This window comes from Procambarus clarkii, chromosome 77, assembly GCF_040958095.1.
Source record: "Procambarus clarkii isolate CNS0578487 chromosome 77, FALCON_Pclarkii_2.0, whole genome shotgun sequence".
Classification (NCBI taxonomy): domain Eukaryota; kingdom Metazoa; phylum Arthropoda; class Malacostraca; order Decapoda; family Cambaridae; genus Procambarus; species Procambarus clarkii.
The window spans coordinates 17,610,143-17,633,019 of NC_091226.1; the positions used below are offsets into that span (position 1 = coordinate 17,610,143).

The following is a 22,877-nucleotide window of genomic DNA, read 5'->3' on the forward strand; positions in this document are numbered from 1 at the left end:
AACAATCTTTGGACAACACCCACCAGTGGGACTCGAACCCAGAAAGCACAACTACCTTCCAGTAGCTGGCATAACTAGTATGCTTTAACCCACTACGCCATCAGACCTTACAAAAGAAGTAGATAGTTCGAGATATATATATCTCAAACATCTCTACCTCCCGAAGGCACCAGATGAGTGAGGGGTCAATCTGCAATTTTCATCAAGCCACTGTCAATGTGAGAGAACTCGTGTCCAGCTTATAAGCCTATACTTGCATAAACCACAAGTGAAGATAAACAATCTTTGGACAACACCCACCAGTGGGACTCGAACCCAGAAAGCACAACTACCTTCCAGTAGCTGGCATAACTAGTATGCTTTAACCCACTACGCCATCAGACCTTACAAAAGAAGTAGATAGTTCGAGATATATATATCTCAAACATCTCTACCTCCCGAAGGCACCAGATGAGTGAGGGGTCAATCTGCAATTTTCATCAAGCCACTGTCAATGTGAGAGAACTCGTGTCCAGCTTATAAGCCTATACTTGCATAAACCACAAGTGAAGATAAACAATCTTTGGACAACACCCACCAGTGGGACTCGAACCCAGAAAGCACAACTACCTTCCAGTAGCTGGCATAACTAGTATGCTTTAACCCACTACGCCATCAGACCTTACAAAAGAAGTAGATAGTTCGAGATATATATATCTCAAACATCTCTACCTCCCGAAGGCACCAGATGAGTGAGGGGTCAATCTGCAATTTTCATCAAGCCACTGTCAATGTGAGAGAACTCGTGTCCAGCTTATAAGCCTATACTTGCATAAACCACAAGTGAAGATAAACAATCTTTGGACAACACCCACCAGTGGGACTCGAACCCAGAAAGCACAACTACCTTCCAGTAGCTGGCATAACTAGTATGCTTTAACCCACTACGCCATCAGACCTTACAAAAGAAGTAGATAGTTCGAGATATATATATCTCAAACATCTCTACCTCCCGAAGGCACCAGATGAGTGAGGGGTCAATCTGCAATTTTCATCAAGCCACTGTCAATGTGAGAGAACTCGTGTCCAGCTTATAAGCCTATACTTGCATAAACCACAAGTGAAGATAAACAATCTTTGGACAACACCCACCAGTGGGACTCGAACCCAGAAAGCACAACTACCTTCCAGTAGCTGGCATAACTAGTATGCTTTAACCCACTACGCCATCAGACCTTACAAAAGAAGTAGATAGTTCGAGATATATATATCTCAAACATCTCTACCTCCCGAAGGCACCAGATGAGTGAGGGGTCAATCTGCAATTTTCATCAAGCCACTGTCAATGTGAGAGAACTCACATTGAGATATATATATCTCGAACTATCTACTTCTTTTGTAAGGTCTGATGGCGTAGTGGGTTAAAGCATACTAGTTATGCCAGCTACTGGAAGGTAGTTGTGCTTTCTGGGTTCGAGTCCCACTGGTGGGTGTTGTCCAAAGATTGTTTATCTTCACTTGTGGTTTATGCAAGTATAGGCTTATAAGCTGGACACGAGTTCTCTCACATTGACAGTGGCTTGATGAAAATTGCAGATTGACCCCTCACTCATCTGGTGCCTTCGGGAGGTAGAGATGTTTGAGATATATATATCTCGAACTATCTACTTCTTTTGTAAGGTCTGATGGCGTAGTGGGTTAAAGCATACTAGTTATGCCAGCTACTGGAAGGTAGTTGTGCTTTCTGGGTTCGAGTCCCACTGGTGGGTGTTGTCCAAAGATTGTTTATCTTCACTTGTGGTTTATGCAAGTATAGGCTTATAAGCTGGACACGAGTTCTCTCACATTGACAGTGGCTTGATGAAAATTGCAGATTGACCCCTCACTCATCTGGTGCCTTCGGGAGGTAGAGATGTTTGAGATATATATATCTCGAACTATCTACTTCTTTTGTAAGGTCTGATGGCGTAGTGGGTTAAAGCATACTAGTTATGCCAGCTACTGGAAGGTAGTTGTGCTTTCTGGGTTCGAGTCCCACTGGTGGGTGTTGTCCAAAGATTGTTTATCTTCACTTGTGGTTTATGCAAGTATAGGCTTATAAGCTGGACACGAGTTCTCTCACATTGACAGTGGCTTGATGAAAATTGCAGATTGACCCCTCACTCATCTGGTGCCTTCGGGAGGTAGAGATGTTTGAGATATATATATCTCGAACTATCTACTTCTTTTGTAAGGTCTGATGGCGTAGTGGGTTAAAGCATACTAGTTATGCCAGCTACTGGAAGGTAGTTGTGCTTTCTGGGTTCGAGTCCCACTGGTGGGTGTTGTCCAAAGATTGTATATATATATATATATATATATATATATATATATATATATATATATATATATATATATATATATATATATATGATTGGTCAGAAGAGATGCAGTACTTTGTGCCGTACATCGCCATTTCCGGCCCCTCTACCCGTTCATACTATCGTGCTACAGTGGTGAGTCAAAACTGCTCTTTGGTGAACATGAAATCAGATCATGTGAAGGTGTTCAGCAAGGTGATCCTCTTGCTCCCCTTCTTTTTTGCTTAGTCCTAAAAGAAATCACCGAAAGCTTGTCCAGCAAGTTCAACATCTGGTTTTTGGATGATGGCACTATAGCTGGAGTAGACCACCGTAGACCACCTTTTGGCAGATATCAGGAAAATAAGGGAGCATGAAGTAAGCCTGGGTCTCGTCCTGAACCCTTCCAAGTGTGAAGTAGTCTCCTCCAACCCAGACATCGTAGCTAGAATAAGGTCTGCCTTGCCTGGAGCCCATGCCATTAGGACCGAGAACAGCACCCTCCTTGGAGCCCCCCTCGGGTCTAACGCCAAGCTAGTTACAAAATTCAGTATCTAGCTCATTAAGATTGTAACTTGCTTAGCTAAATGAATTGTGGGGTTCAGTCCCTGAGCCCATTATGTGCCTCTGTAACCCTTTCCACTACCGCCCACTTGATGGGTATGGGGTGCATAATAAATGAACTAAACTAAACTTCAGTGAGAGAGTTTTATATTATAATATGTAATACAGTTTTTTTTTGTCACTGAATAAGATAAAAGTTATAACAATGCAATATTTTACCTTGGCCGAGATTTACCGTGTCGGTCTGGACCACACTGTTCCCTCCCCTGCAAAAGAAATGTATTATTACACAAAATTATGTATATTTTAATTAGTATATGAAGATGAAAATTAGTATTGTGCTTCTTTAACGTGTTTGTCTTTTTAAGATCTCTCCTAATAATTTTGTTTAAACTTTAATTCAACTAAGTCTTCTTAAACGTTTGCAAAATACTAAAACACTACATGAAAAGAATTGTTTTGTTTTTATACTGTATAAATAATCACTCCCTAACTGCTGTACATTATGGGGCGGAGACACACACGTAAGGAAGCATACCTCAAAGCACACACAAAGCACTATTATATATATATAATAGCGCTAAGAATAGAAACGTGACAAACTCAGATCCAGCACTCAGACCAACCCTACTCAAAAACCTTACAAACAATCCAACTGGGACAGTCCCATCGTAAACAAAGAAGCCACATCTTTGCTGTAGGCAACATCAATCCCCAGTGACCATGCTCGCCTCGCAGCTGTTCGTGCTCCCATTGCATTGCATTTTCTTTTGGCAGTCCCTATGGCTGTGGCAGACACGTCTTGCCCCACAGCAGCGCCGTATTGCAGTTGCCCGCCACCTTGCTGCCCAAAACCACATTGCATATAGTTGTATTTGCTGCGTGGCAGAAGTAGATGAATGGGGAACGCCTGTACTGTGAAAAATCGGAGCAAGGTTTTTCTCCTTGTGTTTTCGCGAAGGTTTTTGCAATTTTTTTTTTCTCCTTCAACTTCCTTATGTGGAGGTTGGCACACAAGATACGACGAGGTCAAGGATATCATTAAATTAAGAGGAGCCTTGCCTCTGTTCAGTGTCCAGCAAAGATAGAGCCTCATAATCTAATGCACCATAACTCTACCGCCCTTGCTGGGTGACTGGATGGAATCACACTATGCCTATGAAGAAATGGCTATTAAACGATGTGGGACTATACTTGTGCACCCACATTGTTAGCAACTGCTGCCACACACAGCGAAAGAGACAATTCAAATAATCACAGCGAGACAAACCATAGCTTTATTCCAATAGATTCGAGACGCTTGTCCACGAGGAGAAAGTGCAAGGATGTTTCTCAAGGATTTGAGGTTCCAGATTCCTCGAAACAACAAGATACCCTAGAGCAGCAGACCGTGGAGCGGTTCCTGCCCAGCATCAGAGGAGTTCGAAGAAATCTACAAGCTCTAAGAAACAAACTTCCTTATTATTAATATCATTTACACAGAGAAATCACACTAGTGTGATATATATCAATGAGAAAATCAACTGGAGCTGTGAGGTGACTCGAACCTAAAGACCGATAGGCTCCCAGCCACTGACGCTAACCACTGGACCACTGTTGATGTAGAAATTTGGTCATATAACTTTTACATATACCAAGTCATGGGAGCCCAGTGGCTACCGTCAGCGACTTGGAGTCTCTCGGTCGCAGCTTTGAGTCACCTTAGAGCTCCAGTTGATTTTCTCATTATTATTATTATTATTATTAATTTGTTATCCAAGCCCGTGGAAATAAACATTTAATTCCTATGTGAATGGAATGTTTATTTCCAGGGAAGTGTGGATGACAATGTATATGACACGGGCATGGATCACTAAGATCACGTTGTATTAAGTGCTGGAAATTTGGGCATGGTGCCTTAAAATGCACAAGTGCAAATATCTTTATGCCCCAAGTGGGGGGATCAGGTCACTCTAAGATGGAGTGCTCTTCACCCCAAGCCCACAGCCTCAATTGTGGTGACGCCCACCCTACCTTCTCTCGCGCATGTATACACTACAAATTTGAGGAAGGCGTCGCTAATTTGAAGCACCACCATCGTTTGTCTTTTCCTGAGGCGAGACGCCAAGTCTGCCGTCTTTCCCCTTTCGCTAACATATCTTATTTTCATGTGTTGCATTCTTCCTCTCCTCGCCCTTCCCTCCTTTCTCAGTCTCACAACCGTTTCCAGGCCTTGGATCCGGACTCGCCCACCGATTCCTTCCCTGCTCCTTTATGCTCTGAAGCAAGGGGTTCCTTCTTCCTTCTTACCCCTCCTGGTTCTCCGTCTTGTGATTCCCTCCTTCCTTCCCAGTCTACTGTGTCTCTTGTGTCTTCTTTCCCATCTCCTCCCGATCCTTCTCCCCAGCTCTCTTCCCTGTCTCTTGGCCCTCCACGCCGCCTGTCTGTCCAGGCTGTTGTTCATCATCCTTCCAGCAATCTTCATGTTGATCGCTCCCGTTCTTCTTCTGTTGAGACTATGGAGACTGTCGCCCAGTATGTTGTTGCTGGCACACCGGTCTCTTTAAGTTAGAAACGTAAGCCTGGCTCCTCTCCTTCTTCCTCCCCCGCTGATAAGAAGGCATAACTTTCTTCCCCACCCTCTGAATTCGACTCTATCACTGCATCTTCTCCCATTTCGGTGGTCGAGCCCCCTGTCCCGGCTTTGGAAGTTCCTTTAGCTCTCGATTCTCACTTGGTTGCTGCCCTTGCTGAGGTGCGCTCCCCTGTTTCTGGCACCCCACCCCCCCTCCCTCTGCCGCCCTTGACCACCTCTCTTCATTGCCTTCCCTCGCTCCAAACCCTGTCCGCCCGCCTCTGGTCCATCCTCCTGCTCCCTTAATTCCATCGTCCTTGCTCGATTAACCCCCTAACCCTGATTTTACTGATCCTGGTCCTGATCCTGATTCTGATCTTCTTTAGTGTTCTGTGTTCTCCTTTGCTTTTGTTTCTTCATTGTTCTTTGTTGCTGTTCTTTCTCTTTTTGACGATGTCTATTCTTCAATGGAATATTCGTGGATTTTATGCCAACTTCCATAAACTCCAACTTCTGATAACACAGTTTTCACCGCTTTGTGTATGTCTCCAGGAGCCGATGCTTGGTGCTCGTCCTGGCTGCTTTTGTAGTTATCCCCTCTCTCCTTACCCCAGCTTCTGCTAGGGCCCGTAACTCTACTGCTCTCTTGATTCCTACTGATATTCCCTTCGTCCCCCAACTTTTTCAGTCGCCTCTCCAATGTTCTGCAGCCCGTATCTTTGTCAGTAAATGGTATACGGTCTGTTCCATTTATCTTCCCCCAAATGTCAGACTTTCTCTTCCTGATCATTGGCACTTATTGGACTCCTTACCAGAGCTTGTGCTCCTGTTGGGTGATTTCAACTGTCGGCATACCCTCTGGCGTGATGTTCTGACAAACACCCAGGGCTGCCTTCTTGAACCGTTTGTCCTCTCTTTTTTTCCTGTCTCTTCTAAATTATGTTGAACCTACTCATGTGAATTAATCAATAGTATAATTTATATAAGCATCTACCTCAGTACCATAGTAAAGCCTTCCACATGAATATACTCTCACCCTGTTTATTTTTACACTTAGATTTATATTAGAGTAAATTTTTAGATTTACTTAGATTTATATGTATTTTTTTTATTTTTTTTTGGAATTATCTATTTGAGCTCACTTTGTTTTCTTAGGTTCATACTAATTATAGGATTTTAATTAACTATTACTAAGCTAATTATCTTTAAGATCATTTTACTTTACGATTATTATTTTTCTTATTATTTTTTATTTTACATTTATATTGTCAGTCTACTGATTTTTTGTTTTTTCTTTTATCTAACTTCTGTGTCCTTCCTGGCTATCTATTGTATCTTTATTTTACTTCTAATTTGTTACTATTTTATTGTATTTGCTTTTATTCTTGTGTTTTGCTTTATCGTGTATCTTGTATCGTGATCCCTCTGCATCCCTATGCACACTGATATCGATCCTGATCAAAATCTTCTGTCTCATATCTACACCAACCAGCACATTGATCATCATTATTGCAAGTATTTCACAGCACACCAGGCTAAAAACAAACTTCAAAATAGCACCTGTCTATCAGTTTATAACCAAAATGTTAGATCACTTGGTAAACATTTTGACGATTTAAATGCATTACTCACAGCAATAGGTACTAACCTATCGTTCATTATTTTAACAGAAACTTGGCTAAATAAAGACTATACCCAACTCTACAACTTAGCTGGTTATAAAGCCATTCATAACTGTAGGCCTAATAAAAAAGGTGGTGGCACAGCTATATATTACCGAGATACATTTATCTGCAACAGTGTCATTAGTGACAGAGATGACTACTGTGAATATACTTTTGCTCAGTTTACAATTAAATCCCTTAAATCCTCTTTGACTATTGGAGCCATCTATAGATTTCCCAATACCAACATAACTTCTTTCTCAGATAACCTAAGGAATCTTATTATTAAAAACAACCTCAACAAAAACCACATCATTCTGTGAGGAGACCTCAGTATTGACCTTGGTCAACAAAATTGCTCTCAAGTTTACTATTTACTTAACAGCATGAACCCCTGTATGCTAATCCTCACAATCACCAAACCTACCCGAGTCACTCAAACATCAGCCACTATTTTTTGTCCCCTAACTCCCCTTGCCACTTCAGGGGGTATAGGGATTTTATGTAGCATCAGGGCACCAATCCCCCCAGCCACAGGGCATGGCGGGACGGCGCCCCTAAGTATACCTAATACCCTAGCAAACACAAACTAAAATACACATAAATGGCAGATCTCATCACAACCCACAAGAGTTAAGATGATACTAATAATACATAATAATAACCTGAAAAAATAAACAAACATTAAATGGAAAATTCTGTTGTATTTGGTTTTTTTCTATATGGGACACAGCACACACAGGTAGAGGTGCACAGTATAACATTAAAAAAGAACTAACGCTGAAGGCCAAAGCAGCAAGCTGCCTAAACGGCAGGATTGATGACTTGACGTCGGCATACATGGAAAACTAGACACAGTGGAAGCTCCTAACAAGGCCCCGGAGCGGGAGGGATATCATGTATGCGCATGGGGGTCCCTCCGACCGCCGCCTTACCCACTCGTGGGCTCCGGCCAGGTCATCCACCCTCTTGTGAGACGCCATTAGAAGTGGTACTCCAGATGACGACTCTGCTTGGATAGTTGGCTACCAGCTATCGTGGCTGCGGTTCACCTAAGCGAGACTATATTGACCCTTATGCACCCTGTGCACAGTGACCCTGGGACTAAGGTGGTCTGCCCCGTGACGTGGTCTTGGACCTTATTCTGTATATAGAATATGTCCAGGTCAGGGCCTTCACAGAGCAAATCTCAAGGTCGCTCTTGGTGAGACCCATGTCCTGTAGACCACGCGCACTCTCCTTGCACCATCCTCCCCTCCAATTAAGGGTTATTGAAGAGGCGGATGCTGTGTGCTTCCCGGTATACTCCCGGACCTTCTGCAGGATCTCGGGGGTGCCGTACTTGTCGCACTTGCTCTGATGTGGACGGGAGAGTGGGAAGTTATCAGCTGAGACCTGGGTGTCTAATATGAAGGCCTCGTCACCATTGCAAGTTATGAGGTCAGGCTTACAGAAGGTCCCTCCATCTGGTATACGGACTTCGCGTTCCACCTTGAAGCCTCTTGTCCATATGGATCACATATGGACAAACATAACAGCTCCCCTTGTATCTGGTATAATCTACGACAGAACAGCTGACCACTGTCCTACCTTTCTCATAGCGAACATGGACATAACACCACCAAAAAGCAAGAAACTTTCATTTAGGTTACACAATGAATCAGCTTTAGGCAATCTTACAAATGCACTTCACAATATTAACTGGGATTCTGAATTCATTAATACCCAGGATATAAATTCATTAGCTAACCTCTTCCTCTCCAAAACTCTAAGCCTCTACAACCTTCATTGTCCCCTTCTTACCAAGCAAGTAACTGACAAAAGATTAAACAATCCATGGCTCACAAGTGGCATTCTCAACTCAATCAACAAGAAACATGAATATGAAAAGAAAGTTAGGATTGGCCTAGTTTCAAAGGAAGTAGCTAAAAGGTACTCATCAATGCTTACCAGAATCATAAGAAAGACAAAACTTGCATATTATGTGAATAGATTCAATGAAGCAAAAGGCAACATGAAAAGCACATGGAAAACAATCTCTAGTATCCTAGGAACTAAATAACACTCACATAACCAAATAAAACTCACCTCTGAGTTTTACCTTGGTGCTGAGTCAAGAGCACCTCCCATGCCCTTGCCACACCCATAGCTCTACTGTTCAACAAATCTATAGAGTGTCACACCTTCCCTGATATCCTTAAAAAAGCAAGAGTAACGCCAGTCCATAAAGGAGGCAATCCGGCGGACATAAACAATTATAGACCAATATCAAATCTACCCATTCTATCAAAAATATTTGAAAAAATTATTTACAAACAGCTCTATTCCTACCTCGTAAAATTCGACATACTCAGCCCCTGCCAGTTTGGCTTCCGGTCCCAAAAGAGCACCAATGATGCAATCATTAGTCTCCTTGACGTAATCTACTCAGCCCTTGACAAAAATGAGTTTCCGATTGGACTCTTCATTGACCTAAGAAAAGCCTTTGATACTGTCAATCACAACTACCTCTTACTTAAACTCCATCATTATGGAATCCGAGGCCTTGCCCTTGACTACATCCGATCGTTTCTTAGTGACAGACACCAATGTGTAACCATCAATGATACAACTTCTTCCACTCTACCAATTACCGGTGGAGTGCCACTGGGCAGCATCTTAGGACCTCTTCTATTTCTTATATATATATATATATATATATATATATATATATATATATATATATATATATATATATATATATATATATATATATATCAATGATCTGCCTAATGTCTCTAATATTCTTAAACCTATATTGTTTGCTGACGATACTACCCTTATCTATTCAGACCCCAACCCACATACGCTAAATAATGTTGGGAATAATGATTTAAAAAAAGTCCACTTATGGATGTCAACTAGCAAACTAACATTAAACATAGAAAAGACCTACTACATCTTATTTGGAAGCAAATCATCAAATGCAATTCAGCTACAGATAGACAACATTAACATCAGTAATAAAAATGATGGCAAGTTTCTTGGCCTATTCCTAGACAAGAGACTCAACTTCAGCACCCACATTCAACACATAACTTAGAAAGTCTCTAAAACAGTTGGTATACTCTCTAGAATAAGATATTATGATCCTAACTCTGCTCTCCTCTCACAATATTATGCACTAATCTACCCCTATCTTAACTATGGTATCTGTGCGTGGGGGTCTACCACTGCAAACCACCTTAAGCCCATCATCACCCAGCAAAAATCTGCTATCAGAATAATAACTAACTCTGCTTTCAGACAACACTCAGCTCCCTTGTTTAAATCCCTAAAGTTGCTAAATATTAACTCCCTCCACTCATTCTCTTGTGTCAACTACATTTACAAAACCCTGTTCTTAAATGCAAACCATGCTCTGAAACTCTCCCTGGACAGATGTAATAGGACCCATTATCACCACACCAGAAATAAATATCTCTTTGATATCCCCAGGGTCAAACTTAATCTGTGTAAACACTCTATGCAAATTAAGGGACCTAGTCTATGGAACTCATTCCCTAGTGAATTGAAAAGCTGTCAAACTTTTGCCTCATTTAAAAGCAAAACCAAAAAGTACCTAATTTCATCTTCGTAGTTTCCTACACTGAGCTTTAAATTTGATCTGTATCTAGTGTTACCCAATCTCCCAAATTTTATGTACTTAACCCAACCAACCTTATCAATCTGAGCTACCGATGTGCTTTAATATACTTACAATTTTCTCTCATCCTTTATTTTTTTTCTTGCCTTGTAACTGTTATCATTTTTATAAATTTTGCAAGTATTTACCTACTTAAATTTTTTTTAGATTAAGGACCTGCCCGAAACGCTGCGCGTACTAGTGGCTTTACAAGATTGTAATTACTATATTATGTATCCTCACTATCCCAATGTACCTTCTTGTATATATATAAATAAATAAATAATTAAATAAATAAATAAATGTGGACTCTCGTACTCGCACTCTCTCCTGTCTTGATCTTTCTCTCTGTTCGTTGTCTCTTTACTTAGATTTCACGTGGCGGGTTCTTGATGATTTCCATAACAGTGACTATTTTCCCACTCTTGTCACCTTTTTCTCTTTTCATCCTCCTCTCTCCTTCCCTAGGTGGCAGTTTGAGGAGTGTGCTAGTTACGACGCGATTAAGAGTGTGGTGCTCCACTCGTTCCGGCTGACTCAGGAGATGTACTGGAAGCGGTTCAGAGAGTGTATGAGAGCGTCGGGAAAGTCTTACGCCGAGACCACCAGAGATATGGAACGGAAATTCCTACGATGGTTGAAGGTTGGAGGAAGCAGAGTCAGCAGATGAGATCAAACGGCTGATAATGATGGAGAAGTTTATGTCAGTGTTCCATCCTGAGTTGCGAGTTAGGGTGAGAGAAGCAGGTATTAAGGACATTAAGGCTGCTGATGACATCATTCGGGAGGAGGCTGCCCCCCCCCCCTCCCTGTCTTAGTTATCCTCTAACTTAAGCTTTGACACCCAGTCGTCGTGCGGCCTGCCCCCGTTTTTGGTGATTTATAATTATTTATTATTTACACCATTTATTTATGATTACTCATAAAACTATAATTTATTCATTGTTAAGCTTCTTCCAACGACGTCGTCTCACCTGTCGTTGTCCCAGCTGGTGTTGTTACTGCAGAGGATGTACCAGCTGGCGGCTCTGCCGAAGCTGTTACAGCCGGCGCCCTCCAGCCGCAGCTCGTTTCAGCAGACGATGTTACAGCTGCTAACGTCCCAGTTCCATGTTTTGATTCCCGGTAGCTGATGTTCCGGCTGTTGGTGCTGTTGTTCCAGCCTCTGCTTTCCCAGCTGCTGATGTTCAAGCTGCTGCCGCCACCGCTCCTGAAGCTCCAGCTGAAGAGTTACTCCTGACGTTGTGCCTATCAATTTATCACCCTTTTCAGTTTTTATTGTAATTTATTGATTTTTCCCAGCTTCGTGAATTGTTCCCGTTATATTCTCTAATGAGTTAAATTCCAGTCTTGAACCTAAATTGTCTTGCAGCTGGACTTCTGCTTACCACTGGAGTTTACCCTGGTGGCCAGTTGCGGCTATATTTCTATCTTCAGCAGATGTTGATGCTCCAGCTGCAAGTGTCCCAGCTGCGAAGCTCCAGGTGCTGATGTTCCGGGGCAGGATTTTGCAGTTCGACATTTGGCAACGGTTGTTTAAGTTAATCCATTATTTTGCCCTTTTTTACTATTGGTGCTTGTGTTATACACGCTACGTTAATGTTGGCTTAAGGTTAAGGTTTCCCCTGACTACTTGCTCCTCCCAGTGTGGGACGTTTTCCTTCTCTGTCTCAGTTATCTACTAACTTAGGCTTCGACGCCCTGTCGTCGTGCGGTCTGCCCTCGTTTTGGTGATTTATAATTTATATTATTTATGATTATTCAGAAAAATGTAATTTATTATATTAGACTTTCAGTTACGATTTGTATTACTAATCTGCAATTTATAGCATTGCTTACGCCTCAATTACCAACAAACTTTAATTATTGGACTTGCAATTATGATTTGTATTTAACACTGCAATTTATTACCGCAATTTATGCATCGCTTAAGCTTCATATTTAATTTGTTATATTATTGGACATTCAATTATGATTTGTATTAAACTATTGCTTATTGCCTTTGAGTCATTAAGTTTATTTCAGCTAGGAAGTGCTAGTTGCAGTGCATTCGGGTTGGGTCGCCCCCCCATTTTTTCTTCCGGTTATTTCATCCTATTACCTTCGTAATGTAACTTATTATATATTCTAACTATTGTGCATTATATTATGACCACTTATTCTTCACTCGCTTCAGCAGCACATATACAAAAATGGGAACGATACAGCGAAGATTAGCCTGGCCTCGCGCAAGGATGACACGCAAAATCACGAAGCGTCCCACATTTTTCTCCCAGCCTAAGCTTTGTACTGTATTAACTTTGCAAATTCGTAGTATTGGCTTTTACACAGGTGCATGTCTTAATTTCGGCTATTCGTAATGGTCAGTTTTATTTGCTTATGGTCTTTGGTTTCTTTGGCGGATTTGGCTGAGTTACGCTCTACTATGTGCTATTGATGTTAGTTATAGCCTGCTCCCTCCGCCTAATTTCTTTACCTTACACTTTCCTGCATTGATCTTTAGCAGCCCTTCTTCTAGTCCTTTCCTCCAGTTTGTACAGGTCTTCCTGTAGTAGCGATTGCCTGCAAGGTGTATTAGCATTGTTACAAGACGACTTCTGGATGTCTGCATGATGCCTCCTTGTTGGCACCTTCCTGGTCCAGGACGATTGCAAGATGTTCTCCAGTTGGCGCCAAGACGAATCCCAGACGACTCCTAGCTGCTTTTCATGTTGACTGGTGGCAATATATTTACTTTGTTATATATTTATTTAGTTCTTTCTATTCAGCCCGAGTTTACGGTTGCCTCACTTCGCCCCCCCCCCTCTGCTATTATTTGTAATTATTGATTAATTCTGGGTTTTCGGCTACTTATTATTGTTTTAAGCCTACTTTGCTTTGGTTTTGGTTTCATTTGCGGATTTGGCTGATTTACTCTCTACTTGTTACTATGTGCTATTGATGTTAGTTATAGTCTCTATTTTGGTGGTCTTATTCTCTATCAATCCTCTTCTGCCTTCCGGCCCTCGCCTAATATCATGAATGTTGTTATATTTCTATCATACTATTATCTAATTTAAGTTCTTTATTATTCGGTCCGGGGTCTAGTTGCCTTACTTCTCCCCTTCCTCTGCGTTATTCGTTATTATCGTTTCCTACTGGAGTACTTCTACTGTTATTGCTTATGCTTATTTAGCCTAACGGTCCTTGGCCTCTCGGCCTTCTTGGCTAATCTACTCTTCATGTTCCTTTGATATTGATGTTTTTTATTATGTAATATTATTCTATTTAATTAAGCTCATTTATCATTCGGTTTGGACCCTTGCCTTCATCTGGATATTCCTTCCCTTGTGCTCCGCCCGCTTGGCGCCCCTTTGCAGGCTTCTTACGTTCCTTTTTTTGCAGCCACGACAAGCCGGTACCCCCCCCCCCCCCACCACCACTGCTGCGGCGAGGAGAACGCGAGCCAGATATTCCTCTTATCACGGTTACTCCGCGCCTGTCTCTGGAATACGTGGAGGGAGTATCGTGAGGTTTCACCCATACTAGACAACGCAGCGGCGCCAGGATGCAGCCGCCCAGGGCCTACGTTAATTACTATATATGTATCCCTTATTTACTGTGCTATATCATAGTATTAATGTTAATCCTTATCATTACTGTTATATCAGTAGTATTTCATTATGAGCATAAATTGTTATTACAGTTTGGCGTCGCTTTCTTAATTTCATCTACTCTGTGGCACTTGCCGTCATATCTGTTATTTACGATATTACTTTGTATTCTTAATATTATTCTTTTTACAGTTACTGAATGCTAGTTCCTTGGCGTCGATTTAACTTTGCACCTGTTCTACAATATGTAGCCAAAGTTCTCGAGTACTGCGGCTCTCAGATGCTCATTGACAACACAAGACTACACTCAACGGCTACTTAAGCCAGATTCCTTTGGCTTCTATTCAGCTCTTCCATTTGGAAGAGCTGAATCATCCATTTGGAGGCCAACATGAGATGGAGACCAAGGGTAATGTTCCCGCTCACATCTTTAGTAATTTGTTGTATTTGTGTCGCGCTTCGGACACAAGCATGTTACAGATATGACTTAAAGAATTGTTTTCTTTTATTCCATTTATTGTTTATTTATATATCGAGTTGATATTATATATATCAAGGATTTGTGCTATATATCTATATTTATTTATTATTTCCTATACTAATTTATAGTATTGCTAATCATTTTATTATTCCCTTCTCGTTCAGTATTAATTTATTATGGGTCTGGGAGTTAGTTTACTATTTTCGACCACTTCTACGTGCCACTTTCGTCATTATCTGTTAATTTTACTATATTATTATATTAATTACATAATTATTTTACAAATACGGATCCCTAGCCTTACTGGTGTCCATTTAACTTTGCCTCAGATCTGCAGTTCTTGTTGAAGTTCTCGGGGTACTGCTGCTCGCAGAATGCTCATTGACACTCCAAGACTGAACTCATCAGCGCCTCTTAAGGCAGTTTCTTAGGCTAACTATTCAGCTCTAGCATGCATTCGGAGGCCAGCTTACGATGGAGATCACTGTAACGGACTCGGTTACCATCCTTATAATTTGTTGTGTTCGTGTCGCTCTGGACACAAGCATGTTGCAGTTACGCCTTAAGACCTGTTTCTTATATTTAATTTATTGTTTTATTTATATATTGGTTCGATATTATATATATATTGGTCATATAAATATTGATTATCTTGGGCTGTCCCATTGTTTTTTATTATTATATTGGATTATATTTGAAATGAGTTATTACTTGCTAGATTCCCCCCCCCCCCCTGGATTATCTTCTGCCTTTGCCCCACATACGGTAACTGGTATATATATTCAGATTATGCAAATTCTTATTCTCCCTCCTCCCCCAGTGTTTCCTCCGTACCAGCGTTTTTACTCTGGGTTTTCATCCAGAATTGTTTAATTAAGGAATCTTTTTAAATCCTGCATCCGGGCCCCCCTCCTCCCTCCCTCTTGCGCCTATCTCCTGCAATTCCCTTATTTGCTAGGTCTCATCCGTTTTAACTCAGCTGGATTTACCCTCTCGACTGAGTTCATGCCTGCCACGTTACTACTGCATGCCCGTCTCTGCCCACCCTTACTGCCTTATTACTTTCAGCCCGGGGGAGGTGATCTACGCGGCAAAAGGTCGACACACGCTCTGACTGGACCAGGTATCGTTTACATGGTCAGGAATCGACATTATCTTCGGATCCTACATGCACGCGCGAGACGCACTCCTACCCCAGCCTGGCGAGCGGCCCCGCCAGCAAGTTCTGCCCAGCCCGTGCCCACCGACCAGGCACGACTTCTCCAGGATGCTTCGCACCGCCCTCGCAGCGCTAGGCATACTCCAGCAGACTACGCCCCGCATTTCTCTCGAATCGGCAGGGCCATTCAGCTGTCTCTAGACGGGCTAGCCCAACGGAGATAAGGGCGGACGGCAGGTGGAAGAGTGACGCTTTTACTGGCTACGTCAGGCAGGACGTCGTTGCTCTGCCACTTTGAGGTGTCCCTCGCGGCCAGCGGGCACTCGCCTTTCGGGGAAGGGGTGGGGGGGGGGGGAGGGTCCGGCCTGCTTGCCTGCGGAGTGGAGGTGCAGCGCTGATCCCCCAAGTGTTCCGCTATCCGCAGCTCACCCTGGGGTTAAATTTATTATACATTGTCATATCAGGTTTTCCCCAGTCTCAAGGTAATTTTCTGCACGACTGATTAATTTCCGTTCATTTAGCTAGGATTTACCATTATGTCTTTCGGGCCTCTTGGTCGGGTTTCATTAAGTGTTATGTGGTTTAATCACTTTATATTTACTTTTTGTGTCTTGCCTGTTATTCATAGTGTTATAATTAGGTTACATTTGTCACTTGCCTTACTCCTAGTACTAGGTATAAGCTAGTAGGTTTCTGCAGATTTCGTTTACCGTAGGCTATAAGCATACTCTTATTTACTACGGGTGTACATTTACGCTGGTTGGCTGTACTCAGTTAGACATGGACATGTTACATTTGTTAAGACTTACTTATAGCCGCCTCATTTACATGTTCTGCAGAAATTATTTTATTTGTACTTCTACTACGTAATAAATAAGCCCCCATACCGTCGGTGTCTTTTTTCCCCTGGCCAGAAAATTGTGCTTTTCGGTGTATATGTCATGTGCAATAGTTAGAACTGCATTTTTGGCCAAATAGGCAAGGTCTTTTTTGTCTAAAAGACAAAGCACTTCTGTATATTTTCATATATCTGGGCCACAACTAAATTCTTTTTAATTATGTGAGCAAATCGATTGATAACAAAATTAACTAATTTAGTGTAGCGTCAGTTATCCAACTAAACGATTTTCCTTAAAAAATAAATTTTCACAAAATTTTATATCATAAATTCCGAGGCTGCTACATTCTCATTTAATATACATTACTTTTATTTTTATAATTTATGAATTTATGAAATATAATTTATGAATATAATTTTGTAAAGAAATTAGTTTAATTAGGTAACTCTGGCTATTAGATACGCTATATACACTAAGAGTCAAATTTTGCCACTAAGTTTATTACTGAAGTAAACTAAAAGGTTTAGACATTTACACTGTATGGTTTGTCCAGTTTAGTGTCAATACACTAAGTTCACTTTAGTCCTGGACTATATTCAGGATGAAAGGTATACTTCCAGGATACTTTGTATGCTTGTGTTGTGCCTTATTGGCTCTACCTTGCTTGATTAACCTTAACCCCAAACACCGAAATAAACAACACAATATTATTATTGTCACAACATTTAGAATAATTGTTACTGCCTATTTACCTTTCACCAGCCATAAATCGATAACAAAAACATAATCCTTCAATTCATCCCGTGTACAGAGGAAAACTTATGGATCTTACATGTCTGTGATGGTCCACTGCAGAGCCATGTTGGTGGAGCAAGCGGACACACAGCTTCCCACCAGAGCCAGGCGGGAGGATGGGTTGACAAGGAGACCGCCGTCGTATGGCCAGCACAGTTTCTCATCCACGCACCTGAATGTGAAGTAAAGAATATCAGTGAGAAAATCCACAGGATCCGTGATGAGGATTCGAACCTATGTTTGAAAACAGGTTCCAATGCTCATCACGACTCCTGTGGATTTTCTCACTTATATATCACACATGTCATTTCTCTGTGTATTTAGAGTATCAGTATTTTTGTTAGTAACTATTACCGCTTGTAATGTTAGAGTGCAGAAACATAACATCAGGAAGCCTATAAAATCTTAATCCATTTATTTTCATCCTTATTATTTTTAGTATGTCCAGCCACAGATAAATCATATGTAAATCAATATTTACTGATACATATATGTGTGTATATAAGTGTTTGTGTTTCTACCTAATTGTAATTACCTAATTACAGTTAGAAGATGGGAGATCAGCTAGTAGAACTTCCTAATGTTTATATTTGAATTACATACAGTTTTGGACCCACCATGCAGTTTGCACATACTACACTCTTTTCCAATATATTTTTTTAACCTATGTATTTTCGGTGCCCTTTTACATTAACTTGAATCTGTTTACTGTCAGTGTGTTGAGAGGTCAAAGCATTCCTCTTTATCAATGCTCTTCATAACAGTCATAATCTTAAACGTTGTGATCATCTCAGTTTTCTTCTTCTAATTGTGACATGTTCGTTAGCCGTTAGCACAATTCAAAGAAATATAAGAATTAGTAACTGGGCATCCACAATGCAAGCTGAGTTGGTAGCAATACTGGTAGCACTCGAAATTATTGACAACACTGAAGTAGACAGCTTAATTATTTCTGACTCCCTTTCCTCACTACGAGCAATAAACAGTTTGCAATCAAGTAATAACGTGCTTGTCTTGGAAGATTGACGTAGATATATAAGCATACTTAGCAAGAGGGTAAATATAAAAATGTTGTTGATTCCTTCTCACATTGGCCTGCAGGAACATGATAAAGTTGACGCCCTTGCTAAGGCTGCAGTAAATAAAGACAGTATTGAACGGAATCTTGAGTTATCAAATAGGTCCCTTAAAAGTGTCATTAGACGAGAACTCCTGGATGGATTTGAAGAAAGTAGAACAGTGCGAACTGGAACTAGCAAATTCATTGTCTAAAATTTCATTGTTTATCACAATGAAATGTGTGAAGTAAAACATGTGTATGGGGCAAGTAACAAAGTCAGTAGACTAACAGATGTTGTCACAGCTCGAATAAGACTTGGCTACAAGTATCTCTGGCAGTTCGGCTTGTACAGGGATCTAGATGAAGTAAAGTGTAAAGTGTGTGGACAAAGACAGGGACACACACTCGAACACTATATCTCGGATTGTAGTAAAGTTGAGCCATTTATAGATAAATCTAAGCTCACGCTGTATGATATGGCAACCTATCTTATTAACAAGGGAAAAATACCTGAAATCCTTGCACTGTATCCATATTTCTCTTCCACTAGATAAACGACAAATGAGTTTAAGAAACAAGAAGTGTATTGTGAGGACTAATAATAAACAGCAGCTCCCCTGTGACTCTGTAATATCTCCATTGGTCAAACTATTATGTATTAGCGATAAGACCTACCATTAATGTATAACGACTTACTGTAAATATATAGCTCTTGAAATAGAACATTTGCTGTAACTAGCTGACATGTAACCATAAGGTGTGAAGGATAGATGAAATTGTTTATGTAATGATCTAAGATGAGGTCTGACAAAGACCTTTTGTGCCCTCTGTAATGATTTTTGCGCTACCGCTCACAGGATGAGTAGGGGGTGCACAATAAATTAGCCGCCTCCGGCAGCAACAATTTAAAAAAAAATCCTTGCAGCTCCTAGCTATTGTTTAGAACCCTAAATTCTCGGTAGATTTAATTAAACTTCATCTGTTTTAGCTACATAAATATTTTGAGGTATTGATTCCAAGTCAATGTTGCGTTATTCAGTTTGAGTCTCCCGTATATCATGACAAATATTCTGAACATATTTTTTCCATCCGTGTACTTGTAGACTATTATGAAAATGGCGAGTATTGCTGGAAGCCTCTGACTGTGCCTTCGATGTGATCATCAGATGAAAGAGTTCCTTAGCAGAGTCCTTTAGTATTTAATCACACAAGTTGAAGTTCAAGTACGTTTATTGAGTCAATAAAATAAATCTCAAAAGAATAGGCTATTTATTTAGGATAGCTATTATTTAGGCTTCGTCTATTTTTATACTCTATTTTTACATTTAATCACATAATCTGTAATCGCAGTTTAGTGTGCCCCTGCTTTTGCTGACTTAATCCATTTTAATACACTATTGTATTATATGATACATTCTGTTACTTTCTCATCCTAACCTAATACATTCTAATATTTAGTCATGCCACTAAACCCACAGCTTTCGCTATTACTGCTCAACTTCTTTATCCAGTTCTATTCAGATGCCAATTCCTTCTCTTTGTATGCAATGACGACTTCTGTCGACTGTATTCTGTACCAAATTGAGACTAAACCTTTGTCTATCTCTGTCTGTATATTCATCATTTACCTATCTCTGCCTGTATACTCATCCTTTAACTATCTCTGCCTGTATATTCATCCTTTACCTATCTCTGCCTGTATACTCATCCTTTAACTATCTCTGCCTGTATATTCATCCTTTACCTATCTCTGCCTGTATACTCATCCTTTAACTATCTCTGCCTGTATATTCATCCTTTACCTATCTCTGCCCGTATATTCATCCATTGTGCTCCGGACTGCAGTTTCCTTAAATGCTTGTTCAGTCATTTCCTTTCCCTTCACCAAATGAACTTAGCTATATGTAAGAGGGTTGAAATATATACCTAGAGGACGTGTTGTCGTTGCTATGACCCGTGATGATCTTTGTCAGGAAATAAGGGATAGTTTGAGCAATCAAATAATATATGGGAGTGTGAGAATGGATACGTTTATGGGCTGCTATTGTATGATCAATTTATATCATATAAGCTACTGAGCGGTTCTAAGAGACCTAAGTGTGTGAAATAGTCAATTATTAAACAGCCAGAATATTATATCATATCAGGACATAGTTGTAAAAGTTTGGTGGTTGGAATACAATTGTAGAATAATTCGTTACTGTACGAGATTTGGTCAGACAGTGGCTGACTGAGACGCTGTTTTTCAATCTGGAATTGGCTGGCTGACCTGTTAGGCATATTGTGTGTACTATTATAATTCTTATGACAGTAATGTCCTATCTTTTATTATGTCCTATCCTATTCCTATGTCCTATCTTTTCATTATTTACTGGCCACCACTATTTGCATGTACAGTATAGTTAATCTAATAATGTAACTTCGAGCAGACTCAAAAGTGTCTTATATTTAGTAGAAGTCAACTTGAAGAGGATATTTACTGTACTGTGGGGGTTTTGATGGAATGTTTACACTGTGCTTTCATTATAAATTTTTGGGCTTGCTGTTACGAATTTTACTAGGATTCTAACATTACTCTTGATGCTTATATAATTTATTGTCTTGTTCTATAATTAATATAGCATCCAGTTGTATGATATTAGATTCTTGTATGTCATATATTGTAGTATGCTGTAGTGTGCCTGAATTGCTGAGTTGCATGTTATGAGGCTTTTGTACAAGTATTTTCATGTTGATATCTCCGTGTGGGGGGATGACCATATTTGGATGTGGCTAGTGTGGGAACTTGATGTCAAGCGAGTGAGTATAGTTCAACCTTAACTAATTCTTATTATTGTATGCCAGTAAATTATATTGAGTAATGTAACAGTAATTAATACTCTTAAGACTAATAATGATTTGAATATTAGTACTACATTTTGTTAGTAGAATTTCCACAATAGTTTATGTGGATGTTAGTTGACATGTGTGGTAGGACGCCGCCCTGGCAAGCCAGCATTTGGGCAGAGGCGTGGCAGTCTTGGTCGAGAGGAGACATGTTTTAAGTTAAGTCCGTGATTTGTTGTTATTTTAGCTAATACTAGGTTAATTCTCTGGTTAGATGATTGTGCATTTATTCTATTATTAATTCATGTGCTGGTGATATTGCTCATTGATCAATAAAGAGTTTTAATTATATTATTGCATGCTAAAGAATATTTCTGGTTATTAATTGTATCATTTAATAATGTTTGTCACCCTTAGCGTAGTTACATTGTTTCCACATTGATGCAGTGTTTCACTATCCCCTAGACACTTGTTGGCAAGGCCGATTTAATATAATTAATCACTGCGGGGAAAGAACCGTACTAAGTCTCAAGGGTTGTAACACTTGCCTAGAATGTTTTGACTGTAAGTCTTATTAATCTCTATCCAAGGGAATTTCTGTTCATAGAGTAAATGTCTATAGGCAATGCCGGGGTTTTTATATAAATATAGTGGAGTCTGTAAGAATAAATCCAATAATTACACCCACTTGTTCCTAACCTGTGTCTAGTGTATAGTGGATTGTTATACCTCTTAACATGTTAATTTGGGATTACTTTCCTTGGGGGTCGGGACTAGTTCACCTCAGATGCAGGGAGTATATCATATGCGTTATATACTCTCAGCTCCTATAACACAGAATAGTGGGTGGGCTACTGGTAGATCACAAACTGGGGGGGGAGGGTAGAAATAGTCTAAGCTACTATATCCCTTTGAGATGTATTTTATTGTCCCAATAAACGTACTTGAACTTGATCACAAACATTTATTGCTATCATTTACCACCACAGTCCCGTAACAGTCATAGATAATTGGAATAAATTCTTGGTTGAGGTATAATGCTATAGAGTTGGATTAGGCCCTTGGAAAAAGTATACATTGTTTGAGTAAACTCTTTGATAAGGAATAATGCTACAGGGTTAAAATAAACTTTTTCAAATATAGTTCCTGGTGGAATGTTAGATGCTTGGAATAAACTCTTGGAGGAAGTATAGTGCTACTTGTTTGGAATAAACTGTTTGGAATCTAATAGTGCTAACTGGTTGGAAAAGCTCTTTTCGAAAGTATAGTGTTAGAAGATTGGAATAAAGTCTTGGAGGAAGTATAGTACAAGATGATTAGAATAAAATCTTGCAGGTATAGATCTAAATGGATATAATAA

General features: G+C 40.3%; 1 protein-coding gene and 1 non-coding gene across 2 annotated transcripts in view; one reads left to right on the forward strand and one right to left on the reverse strand.

Moving 5' to 3' along the window:
* The window catches only part of LOC123747149 (polycystin-1-like protein 2), a 71,524-nt gene that overhangs the window by 44,094 nt on the left and 4,553 nt on the right, over nt 1-22,877 (reverse strand). Inside the window, exons 5-6 of the mRNA XM_045729168.2 lie at nt 17,669-17,803; nt 3,102-3,148 (exon numbers count right to left, since the gene is read on the reverse strand). Of these exons, the coding sequence (XP_045585124.2) occupies nt 3,102-3,148; nt 17,669-17,803 (182 nt within the window). The remainder of the gene's footprint in view (nt 1-3,101; nt 3,149-17,668; nt 17,804-22,877) is intronic.
* Nucleotides 12,932-13,033, forward strand: LOC123747187 (U6 spliceosomal RNA). The gene has a single exon (XR_006771648.1). It is a non-coding gene; the product is annotated as a U6 spliceosomal RNA (small nuclear RNA).